The sequence below is a fragment of the Bubalus bubalis genome, chromosome 6 (genome assembly GCF_019923935.1).
Source record: "Bubalus bubalis isolate 160015118507 breed Murrah chromosome 6, NDDB_SH_1, whole genome shotgun sequence".
Classification (NCBI taxonomy): domain Eukaryota; kingdom Metazoa; phylum Chordata; class Mammalia; order Artiodactyla; family Bovidae; genus Bubalus; species Bubalus bubalis.
This window is the reverse complement of record NC_059162.1, coordinates 15,226,223-15,238,470: the sequence shown is the minus strand read 5'-3', so window position 1 is coordinate 15,238,470 and position 12,248 is coordinate 15,226,223. Positions and strand designations below refer to the sequence as shown.

The window sequence follows — 12,248 nt, the reverse complement described above, 5'->3', positions numbered from 1 at the left end:
TTATCCCTTTAAACTACATCAAAATCACTATACCTCTACAAACTTTCAGTTATAAGATAAATTAAATACTAAGGATGCAATATACAACATAAGTAAAATTAGCACTGCTGTATGTTATATATTAAAGTTGTTAAGAGAGTAAATCCTAAGAGTTATCAGCACAAGGAAAAAATGTGTCTCTTATTTTGTACCTGTATGAGATGATGGATGTTCACTAAACTTATTGTGGTGACTCTTTCATGATATAAGTAAGTAAAATCATTAGGTTGTACACTTTATACAGAGCATATTATATCTCAATAAAACTGGAAGAAAAAAATAAAATCACCATATCTCATGGAGTAGGCTTAATTGGTCATAAAAGGGGTAAAAGGGGACTACTGTTTTATTATTTCAATGTGTGGGTGCTAAGTCGCTCAGCTGTATCTGACTCTTTGTGGTCCCATGGACTAGCCAGACAGGCTAATTTTTTAAACTTAGGCAAGAATACTGGACTGGGTAGCCATTCCCTTCTCAAAGGGATCTTCCCAACCAAGGGATCAAACACAGGTCTCCTGCATTGTAGGCGGATTCTTTACCATCTGAGCCACCAGAGAAGCCCTATTTTTTCATTATACATTATTATTCTCATACTGCAGGACCATTTACTTGTTTTTTCTATAGTATTATATTCCAAGCCAATTTAAATTGTAGTCTATAGTGTAAATCTATTGTAAGGGAGTTCCCTGGTGGTCTAGCAGTTACAATTTGGCTTAGAGGTTCAATCCCTGGTCAGGAAACTGAGATCTCCCAAGCTACATAGTAAGGTGAGGCCAAAAAAGAAAAAAAATATATATATATTTTCCAAGTCTGTTCACAAGTAACAGATGGGAAATTATCTTAAGAGTCTATTAAAACAATAGCCCTTACCTGTTGAAGAAGTACTCTCAGATGAAGACCTCTTTCGTGTAGGGCTACAGTTTGTGCTCTCTGATGGTCGCTGGGAAGACTTATCTGAGGCTGGCTGGGAACCTGGAGAGACAGGAAAAGACAGAAATCATAGGAAAATCCAAGTCCAGAAATAATGTGAAACCATTCTGTGTTGGAACTGTAATATTTTAGCTGTTGCCACTGCAATTCTCTGTAATAATATGACTTTAAAGCTGACAGTAAGAGTACATTACTCGAAGGAGAAATCACACTGGATGTTGCGCACAGAATTTCACAGGTCTCAAATACATAATTTACATTAACAGAGGAAAGACTAGTTATAGTGGAAGGATGAAAAAATATATAATTTAGTTTTTATGTATTACCGCTATCAAACATATTATTAAGATATCTATTGATAAAAATCACTAGCAATAACCTGATCAACTCTGTTCCTGATTATTGACTCAAATTCATCATATAAACTGACAAAACTACAATGCAATTAATTAGGAACAACTGATGCGAGAAAAGCAGGTCCAACCTGAGCATTTTACTTAATAGAATCAGAGATGAAAATTAAAAGCTGAACCTCAAATCCATACACGCCACATAATCCACAGAGATCATTCAGAAGGAATTTGTGATTATCTACGCAACAGACTAAACCTCCTTTATCACTTACACTTAAGGTTCCTTGGTTATACACATAAAAGTTCATGAAGATAAAGAAACTCCATTTCCTTAAAAGAAAAAAAAGGCTCATACTCTTCTCAAAAACCTCAAATAAATGCAGCATAATTTACAAAACTCTTACTCAAGAGAAAGTATGTCATTCAGGAAAGATTATTTTCCTGAACAAAATATACTTGGTTCTGATACTGGACTTCTTATACCCTAAAAAAGCCACTTGTTGAGAATACATAATGAGCAACTGTTTGTCAAAAAACTAGTAGCAGTCTGAAATGTTCACTTTTAACTTGAAAAAACAAAATCTTACACATAACTGGAGGCTCAAAAGGTACAAGAAATTAAATATCTGAAGATGAGATTTTTTTAAAGATCTGTTTCTAAATCAGAGTTAACTCCTTACTGAAATGACTAAATGACTGACTGACAAACAGGACAACTTGGGAATAGAAGAACTCACTGGAGCTAAGTTTCTAATATTTTTGTTTCTGGAAAAAAATAGTGAACCATGAACTTTGTTTTAATCACTCAGTGTCTTAAATCACATCACTATAAATATTCTTTCAAGCAGGCTTTTTTAGCATTGCTCTGGTGAGATGTAAGATTATGTGTTGCCATTCAAGAATAACAAGTTACATTTGGGGGAAATTGATGTTATGACAGAATATCCCATTTTGGAAACACAGTGATGACTACTGTAAGCTATAATTAAGGAGCAAGACTATTTATTGTTGAATCTTAAAAACAGATACAAAGGGATTTTTAAAAACCAACAATACAATAAATCCCCCTAGAGTGTGGTTCAGAAAAGATTTCCATTAAAGAGCTAAACTATCACAATAAAATATCTAAGAAGTAAAAGCCCAGGCATCAGTGAAGACATAAGTTTAAGCATTAATACTGAAAAATTCCTATACTGGACAGGACAGATAAGTATTTCCTACTCAGACACACAGCCAAGACAGAAGACAACAGTGGCCAAGAAGCTTGAGACATCACTGAACTCTCTTTATCATTATTCTGATGAATGGGCAATCTTAGATTAAGCACTAGGGAAAGAAGGGATTGGAAAGCACTTTTTATAAAGTCTTCTCTCTGTTATAAACTTACATTTATTGAGTATAGTTTATATGTTTGGCACTATGCTAGACATTGTGGAGGTGGGTGAGGGAGAGATAGTAAAAACAGTGTAATAGTTTCTGCCCTCAAGGAGCTTATTTAGGGTCTTGTATGTTATCATGTATTACACTTCAGGTGGCATTTGAGCCATCCATTCTTGAGCTCCGTCTTCAGTTTCTAGGCTATTTGGCCACGTTTCCCAAATTTCTTGGTCATCTTCAAGAAAGTCTTGATGAAGGCTTCAACTATACCTTTGATCATCAGGATATCCTGAGAATCACCCTGCCTGGCCTCACCCACCTCAGGGTAAAAGAGGGTACAGGCACTTTCTTCAAAGCTCCTTCTTTTGGTGGCATCTGGAGCTGCAGAGGAGGCAGTGGGAGGTGGAATGGGGGTCAGATCCCCGGAGACCGTTATTGGCAGCTTTGTACAGCAATTCCTGAGAAACTGAAACAATTGAGAGAGAGATGGCTTAGCTCACTTAGCTTCGGAGCCATTTTTCATTTCCTGAAAGTAATGGAGGCCAGCAGCCTATTCTTAGGATGTAATAGGAAACGAATAAAACTTCATTCAGGAAGATCCTCATTTTTTATTTTAAAGTCTGAATTCCCTGATCATACAGAGTAGAGCTGTTCTTCACAATTTTTCATATTTAAGGGGGAATAAAGTTGTATCCCTGAAGATACAGATCTCTAGGGCTTGATAATCAGCTGATCTAGACCTTTATTTCACTTAAAAACATTGCTTACAGGAGGAGTAAAAGGAGGAGGGTAGGGATACCTGAGGGAAAAAAACATTAACTAAAGATGTAAAGCAATCAAGTTTAAGACTAGAAAATGATGATATAAACTTATACGAAAGAGCTAAATAACCTGTTAAAGACTTTTAAAAGCATGCTAAAACTGGCCTAATAACAGAAATTATAAAACATGTTCTCTAATACTACCAGAAACACAATGTTTTCTAAGTGCCATTATGCAATTGGGTGGATAGGGGAGAACAAGACAATGCCCAGAGAATGAGTATGCTCATTTCAAGAGACCAACATACTTCCGTTTCAGAATGCAATGCAGAGTGGAGTGTAGCAGTATTAAGCACATGAACTATGGAGCGCAGTATCCTGAGTTTTGACTCCTGGCACTGCTATGAATTGAAAAATAAGTTCTAGGCAAGTAAACATACTGGAATGTGCATTTAATAAAACATTCTTAACTAACATGGTTGTTTTTTTTTTTTTTTTTGACATGGTTGTTTTGAGTTCCAAAATGAGATAATGTAAAAAACTCAGAAGGCTTTGACAGATGTTATATATTTTTTTGACATTTATTTTGTTTTTTTATTTATTTTTATCTTATTTTTTAAATTTACAATAACAGATGTTATATTAATTGGCTCCTTAGGTTTATCATAGAACTTTTAGACTCTAAATACTTAATAATGTCATTGATATGCATAAACAACCACTCAATATTAAAATTAAAGAGGGACAGAGCCTTGCATCCAATTAGGAACCAGAACTATTCGAGAATGTCAAGCATCTATCTTAAACATAAAGAAGTACTAGTAAAATAAGTACCTCTAATTAAGAAGTACTATTAAGATAGGTAACTCCAGGGCTGGTAGGTAATCATAAGGTTGGAAAAAGCTCCTCTGAAGTGTATCTCCTAATTCACTGACTCTTCATCATAGCTTCTCCAGCTTTGGGATTATATCAATAAAATATGATGTGCTCAAAGGATGAGTCAGAACCAGAAAGTGTTTGGTTCTCTGTTCAGCTCTGTACCAGTGGAGAAAGTAGTTTTCTGCTTCTCTTGTTTGGCTCTTTGGTTCTTCTAAATCATGGCTGATTCCTTAAAGGAGTTATTGCCCTGTTATCATCTCCACCCTGTGATGAATATTTGTTCATGTGTCATCAGTGGTCATTTTATGATGAGATGAGATTGGGCACATTCAGGGTGGTATGGCCGTAGCATCAGCGGTCATTTTAGATCTGCCTGGAGGGCTAAGTGAAGACTCTCCACTCCTCACAAGACAGGAGGTATGTTTGTATTCCAATTCATGAAAATCTGATACTTCCTCAAAGAATACACACGGGGAACACATATACTTCTAAATATCGGAGAATTCTCATGGAAATGAGTTCTCATTTCTCATTACATCAGAAGCAAGCAGAGAATATTAATGGGAACTCCTCAATTTACTATTTGGTAGAAACCCTACTGAGTGTCTCATCACTCAGATAACAGCTTCAGAAATATATTTAGGAATTCTATACATATAAATGAAGGAAAGAGAAATTAAAGATAAATCATAAACGTAATATGTAAACAGAACTGGAATTTAACATAAATGTAAGGTAAAAACTACAAGTAAATTATTTTCCTTCAGTTGAGACATTCATGTAAAAAAGAAGGTGGACTACTACTAAGGAGGGAAACTGAAGAGAGACAATACTATTAATTGGGATAATAATAAGAAATTAAGAATTAAAAAAAAACCTTGGAAATGTGAGGGAGCCTTGCAAGTGGTTTTGACTGTGGAATCTCTGGGTTTTTATTTGACCATTATTGGATGAACTTTTAAAGACAGAGACAGGTTTGGGGGAAACATCTGTGCCAAATTAGACAAAAAAGGAAAAGAGATGGTACTTTTATAGCAAAGTCATAAGATGAAACCATGGATAAGAATGTTGAAACTTAAGAAAGCAAAAAGAACATACCTACATTTAAAAGGGATTAAGAACCTGGAAATTTTTATATTATACACAAAAACATGCGGAAACCAAAAAGCTGTTCTCAAGTTGATTGGTCACAAGAGATCTTGACTGATGTCTACAGAGGACAAACTGAAACAAATCTAAGATAAAAAAGAAATAACTACATTTACAGATGCCTGGGTGTGAGGACAGAGTCATACAGGCAAAGATATCGGCATAAATAGAAAAAATTCCTACTGATAACAGTGTGCAGGAGAGGTAGAAGGCATCACAGAACACTGGAATAAAGTGTCAACGTAATTACTTCACTGAAGCCTTGAGTGTCCTAGGCTAAAAAACAAGGAACTTCCAAATGTAAGCTGGCAAAAGAACACAGTGAATGAAACTGACAGCTGGTTGGATAAAACAGGCATTTCTTTAGTCTAAATCTACTATTAAAACTTTAACAACAACATAGTATGAGTTTTGGTTATACTCTGCTGAGAGTTCAGCACTACAATCCCCAGTAACTAGGGGATGGTTTGAATGAGCTGTTTCGGGTTTCTAATGTTATACGTATCTTTGGGTCAACTATGGAAAAACAGATTAACCACACTAGACTCGGACACTGTGCAGTAATCAGTTCATAGATACTATAAATTTATTTTTAAATAACACATTTAAAAGTAATTTCTAAAATTTACATTGCTCCTTCCCACCAAAACTAAAGCATGTCCCCAAATTCTAAGAAATTCCTCTTCTATTATTTATAAGTCAAGACTACTGGTAATGTTTGTTAAATGGTGACTGAATCAAAACTGGTTATAACTAAAATGGACGCCATAGGAGAAGAATATGAACATAAAATATCAACGATGTGGAAATCTCTGATCAAGTCTTCTTGTTTCCAGAAAGTTCTGAATCCTTCGCTATGGTTCACAGACCATAAGAATCCCGGAAGCTTCTTCTGAATGAGCTGAATGCTGAGATAAAAACTGGTTCCACAATAAAAACAGCTGTTTCCAATTGTGGGAAATTTATTTACTGAAAGCAATGCATTTCATCTGACTCACCAATTAAACGCAGTACAAGAATGATTCAGAGTCTGTGCTGGTGATTTTTATGCTAAAAAGTCCATGTTTTTCTCCTTCCAATTAGGTTATTTCTCAGTGTCCAAATCAGATAATTCACTGAAATGGAATTCCTCTGGAAATTCCCAGAACTGTACTAATCACCACAATAAATTTTCTGATTTCATCGCCACATGTTCACACTTCACTTATGAGTGTATCTTATATATCACCCTAGAGAAACTGTCAGAAATCAGAAAATTCTGATCAACGTCACATTCAGTTAAAAAGAAAATAAGACTCAATACACTGTGCTTCAACCATTATGCTTCTACTATAGTAAATAAGCTTTTTCCAAACAAAAAGAAGATTTGAAAAGACCCCGATGTTGGGAAGGATTGAAGGCAGGAGGAGAAGGGGACAACAGAGGATGAGATGGTTAGATGGCATCACCGACTCAATGGACATGAGTTTGAGTAAACTCCAAGAGTCGGTGATGGACAGGGAGGCCTGGCGTGCTACAGTTCATGGGGTCACAGAGTCGGACATGACTGAGTGACTGAACTGAACTGAATAGGTTGCAGGTTCTAGCACGGGCAGTTAGCTATGAATTGAAAATGCCGAAAACCATTGATTGTGTCTGACACTCCAGTCAGAAACTTCCTCACCAGTCCTATTTCATGTCTACTTAACAAAGATACTTAAATAAACAGAATTAGTTATCAAGAACTGGGTGAAACCAGAAACCTGGCCACATTTAAGAGTATAATTTTACTACAAGTTTATTTGCATCAAGCTGATTTTAGACTTTTAATATATAACAGTGTATTAATAGAACAGTATGAAAATTTAAAAAATAAGCTATCATTTATAAAACAACTAGTTTTCTTTTCAAAGCTTTCTGAGATTTGTTTAGTTCAAAACTGCTGAAGTGATTAAATCTGTTTGATTCCTTACAATGAAAACAAGGACAGAAAGGTTAAATGCCTTGTTCTAGACTGTGTATCTATCATTTCTGCCTGTGCCCTGATCTGATTTATTCAACATAAATGATCAAATATGCCTGTTTTATTTTAACTAACCCTTATGATAAATCTACTCAACACAAATAGTAAAGAATATTTTTTATTTTTTCCTTAATCAGTTAGAGATTGGTTTCATTTGGCAATCAGTACTTAAAAAAAAAAAAAAAACTAAACTAAACTGATTGTTTGGAATAAATTTAAGCTTACAGAAAAGTTATAAAGTCAGTTATCATACGTCTTTTACACTCAACTTTCCTTAATGTTTTACTTAACTATGGCATATTTGTCAAAACTATGAAATTGACATTGGCATAATTTTTCCACTCATGTTCTTTTCATGTTCCAGATTTTAATCTGGATATCACTGTATTTAGTTATCAAGTCTCCTTAATTTTCTCTGATCTGTGATGGCTGCCTCAATCTTTCCTTGTTTTTCCAGGTCTTTGATACTCTTCAGAAGTACTGGCCAAGTATTTTGTACAAGGTCCTCCACTCTTGCCCCTGCTCCTGTTTTTCTGAAGTTTTCATATGTTTACACTGGGATTAAGGGTTTTTGTACAGAGTAACACAGGAATGAAGTTCCCTTCTATCACATTATATCAGAGGATACATATTACCATCATGATTTATCATTGGTGAAATTATACTTTCACTCGGTTTAAAGTGCTGTCTGCTAGGGGTCTTCACTGTAAAGTTACTACTTTCCCCTTTCCATAATCTGTTCTTGGGAATTAAGTCACTAAATTCAGTCCATATTCAGGAGTTAATTTTCACCTTCTTGAGGGAATAGTCTACATACATTATTTGGAATACTTCTGTAATGATGATCCACTCCAGTATTCTTGCTTGGAAAATCCCATGGACAGAGGAGCCTGCATGGGCTACAGTCCCTGGGGTCCCAAAGAGTGGGACACGACTGAGCAAATTCACTTTCACCCTCTATTTATTTACTTAATCATTTGTATCAGCACGGACTCATGAACATTTACCTTAATCTTAGGTTCTAATTGCATAATGTCATTTATTTAGTTGCTTAAACTGTTCCAGCTTTGGGCACTGGACAGCTGTTTCAGGATAATAATGTCCCAAAGCTAACTGACCATTTCGGAATACATGGTAAATAGTTTTTGGACATTTTAACAGGAAAGCAATTTATGTATAATGAATCTATCTCCAAGTTATGTATGGAAAAATTATCAACTGATGACTGAGAAGATCAATTTAATATAACATGCAGTTTAGTTATGCTCTTTTTATACTTTAAGAAGGAAAACTATTTGACAGAGACAATTATAGATCGAGAAGATGCAGTTATTTCCTTCAGAGAATACAAAATTATAAGGAAAGAGTAAATAATAAACCAATCAGGATTGTTACAATGTTTAAAGCTGTAAGAATTTTAACTGCCCACATTTCCCTATTATTTCCCATTCATTCCTTAACCTCCAGAAATCTAACAATTGCCACTATGGAAATTGCTCTTAGATTACAGAAGATAATCTGCTAAAGCAAACTGTCTTTCAGTCCTTATCTAAATGATCAGCATCTGATACTCCCCAGTACAAAACTCCCTTAGGAAACCCAGCGTGTTCACCCTAAACATTATCATTCCTGCTCTTAATTCCTTTAAACAACCACTGATCTAAAACTTTACCTTCAGGTTTGATTTCTCTTTTGAGCTACAGATTCATATACCCCACTAAACAGCATGTAAGTCAAATCCATTTTCCATCTCCAGTCTCCTTTTGCATACCACCTTTTATTTAATTAGGCTTCCCTGGTGGCTCAGATGGTAAAGAATCTGCCTGTAACACAGGAAACCCAGGGGATACCTGGAAGATCCCCTGGAGAAGGGAATGGCTACCCACTCTAGTATTCTTGCCTGGAGAATTCCATGGACAGAAGAGCCTGGACAGCTACAGTCCATGGGGTGGCAGAGTCGGACATAACTGAACAACTAATATTTTCTTTTAATCACATCACCATTCAACCAACTGCCTGAGAGAGGTATCTTAGAGACATTCTAAAATCTTCCCTCTCTCTTTTCTTTACGACTTTTAAAAATCATTTCTGGACTTCCCTGGTGGTCCAGTGGTTGGAAATTCACCTGCCAATGCAGGGGACATGGATTTGATCCCTGGCTGGGGAGTATTCCACATGCTGAGGGCAACTAAGTTCACGCAGCACAACTACAGAGCCTGTGCTCTAGAGCCCATGCTCCACAACGAGAAGCCACCGCAATGAGAAGCCAGCATACCACAACCAGAGTGTAGCTCTTGCTTGCCACTAGAGAAAGCCCACATGCAGTAACAAAGATCCAGTCAAGTCAATAACAAACAAACAAAATTATAAAAATAAAATCTATTTCTTCTGAATATTGTTTTCTCTATCACTACCTTAGTTCAGGGCCCCATAATATTTCACTGAGACAATATCCAAACTGGTTTACCTGATTTTTCTCTAATCCATCTATCAAAGTGTTATCCATATGATCTTAGCAAATCATTCTACTTTAAAACCCTTAATTTCCCATTGTCTATAAGGTAAACTCCAAACTCTTTGGTATCTTACATAAACAAGAGGCTCTATGTTCCCCATCTATCTTTCCAAACACATTTCCTGGTCCCATATCAGACTATTTACAGTTACCCTTTATTCTTTGCACAGTAAACTCAAAATATCTTCCTGGCTCCTTTTAAGTGAGTCCTTCTCTGCTCCCTAAAATATGCTGTGAGTACCTCAACTTTAGGAGTTATCAATGACTATTTGTATACATGTTCATATATTCCAATGAACTATAAATTCTCTGAAGGCAGAAATTATATCTTATTCCTTGTATCTGGCAAACAATAGACACAAAATAACTGCTGAATGGACAGCTATCATAATAGTTAAGAATAAAAAACCAAGTTCTTAAGCTTTGCCTAAATAAAACAAATTCTGACTTTCAGTGATCAAATTAGAAGATATGCCACGATTTAGCACTTTTTCCTTATTATTTTCCTTAACTGAAAATCTTTTTCTCAGCTGGTTTTCTGTGAATAGGTAAGCCAATTTTCATGTCTGTTAAGACTTTCATGTCTGTCAAAGCTGTAAGAATTTTAACTGCCCACATTTCCCTATTATTTCCTATTCATTCTTTAACTCCTGGAGAAAAAACAACAACCCTGTTAGTAAATCAAGACACATTTCTACCCACTTAACTAAAGAGTACTGTGAAGAAGAGAGATTCCAAGGTACAGATCAATTAACAAAAGAATTTAAATTAGACTTGTGATAGAATAAAGAATACATGTGATCTCTGCCTCTGATTCCTGGCACGTAACTTCAAAAAAAATCTTGGAATTTCCTGATAGTAGTGTCTTTGCTATGTCTAAGACGTGGCTTAAGGTGAACCCTAAGATTCCTTCAGGATGGAGGCTGGTCATTAGAGACCAACCACAAGATTAGACAGTTGAAACTTTGGGTGAGCCCAACCTGCAGAGGATGGAGGTGGATTAGAGACTGAGTGCAAACACGTGGCCAATGATTTAATCAAGCATGCCTATACAATGAAACCCCCATCAAAATTCTGAACCCAAAGGCCTTGTGAAGCTTCTTGGTTGGTGAACACAGTGATCTACTGGATGATACACCCATATTCCAGAAAGAGGGCATGGGAACTCTTTGTCCCTTTCTCCACACCAGCTATTGCCCTATTCATCTCTTCAATTTCTGATCTGTATCCTTTATAATAAAACTGCAATTGTAATTACAGTGGTTTCAGTGAGTTCTGTGAGCCATTCCACCAAATTATCAAAACTGAGGGCTTAGGACTTTCCTGGTGGTCCAGTGGTTAAGAATCTATCTGCCAATGCAGGGGACAAAGGTTTGATTCCAGATCCAGGCAGATCCCACATGCCATGGAGTAGCTAAGCCCCTGTGCCACAACCACTGAAGCCTAAGCACTCTAGAGCCCGAGAGATGCCACAAGAGAAGCCACTGCAATGAAAAGCCTGCAGACTGCAACTAGAGAAAGCCCACGCGCAGTAATGAAGACACAATGTAGCCAAAAATAAAATAAATAACCCATTTCAGGTTTTCTTTTTTAATGAAGGGTTGTGGTAAGACCTAAACTGTGGCAGGTTGGACAGAAGTGTGGGTGGACTGGCGACACTGAAACTTGCAGCTGGCATCTTAAGCGGGGGTAGTCTTCAAAAAAAATCTTTGCTCCTCAATTGTAGGGTCTTCTCTAACTCAAGGTGATTAGTATCAGAACTGATCTAAATTAGAGGAAACCCAGTTGGTGACAGAGAATTGATCAGAACAGGAACTTCAGTTCAGTTGCTCAGTCATGTCCAACTCTTTTCAACCCCATGGACTGCAGCACGCCAGGCTTCCCTGTCCATCACCAACTCCCAGAGCTTGCTCAAACTTATGTCCATCGAGTCAGTGGTGCTATTCAACCATCTCATCCTCTGTTGTCGCCTTCTCCTGCCTCCAATCTTTCTCAGCATCAGGGTTTTTCCCAAGGAGTCAGTTCTTCACATCAGGTGGCCAAAGTATTGGAGCTTCAGTATCAGTCCTTCCAAAGAATATTCAGGACTGATTTCCTTTAGGGTTGACTGGTTTGATTTCCCTGCAGTCCAAGGGACTCTCAAGAGTCTTCTCCAACACCAGAGTTCAAAAGCATCAATTCTTTGGAGCTCAGCTTTCTTTACAGCCCAACTCTCACATCCATACATGACTACTGAAAAGACC

The 12,248-nt window shown here is 36.6% G+C and overlaps 1 protein-coding gene across 10 annotated transcripts in view; it reads right to left on the bottom strand.

The window, feature by feature from the left end:
* The window catches only part of ASH1L (ASH1 like histone lysine methyltransferase), a 206,186-nt gene that overhangs the window by 123,056 nt on the left and 70,882 nt on the right, over nt 1-12,248 (bottom strand). For all 10 annotated transcript variants that reach the window (XM_044944263.2, XM_025289369.3, XM_025289367.3 and 7 more), the window contains one exon: nt 910-1,011. In XM_044944263.2, the coding sequence (XP_044800198.2) occupies nt 910-1,011 (102 nt within the window). The remainder of the gene's footprint in view (nt 1-909; nt 1,012-12,248) is intronic.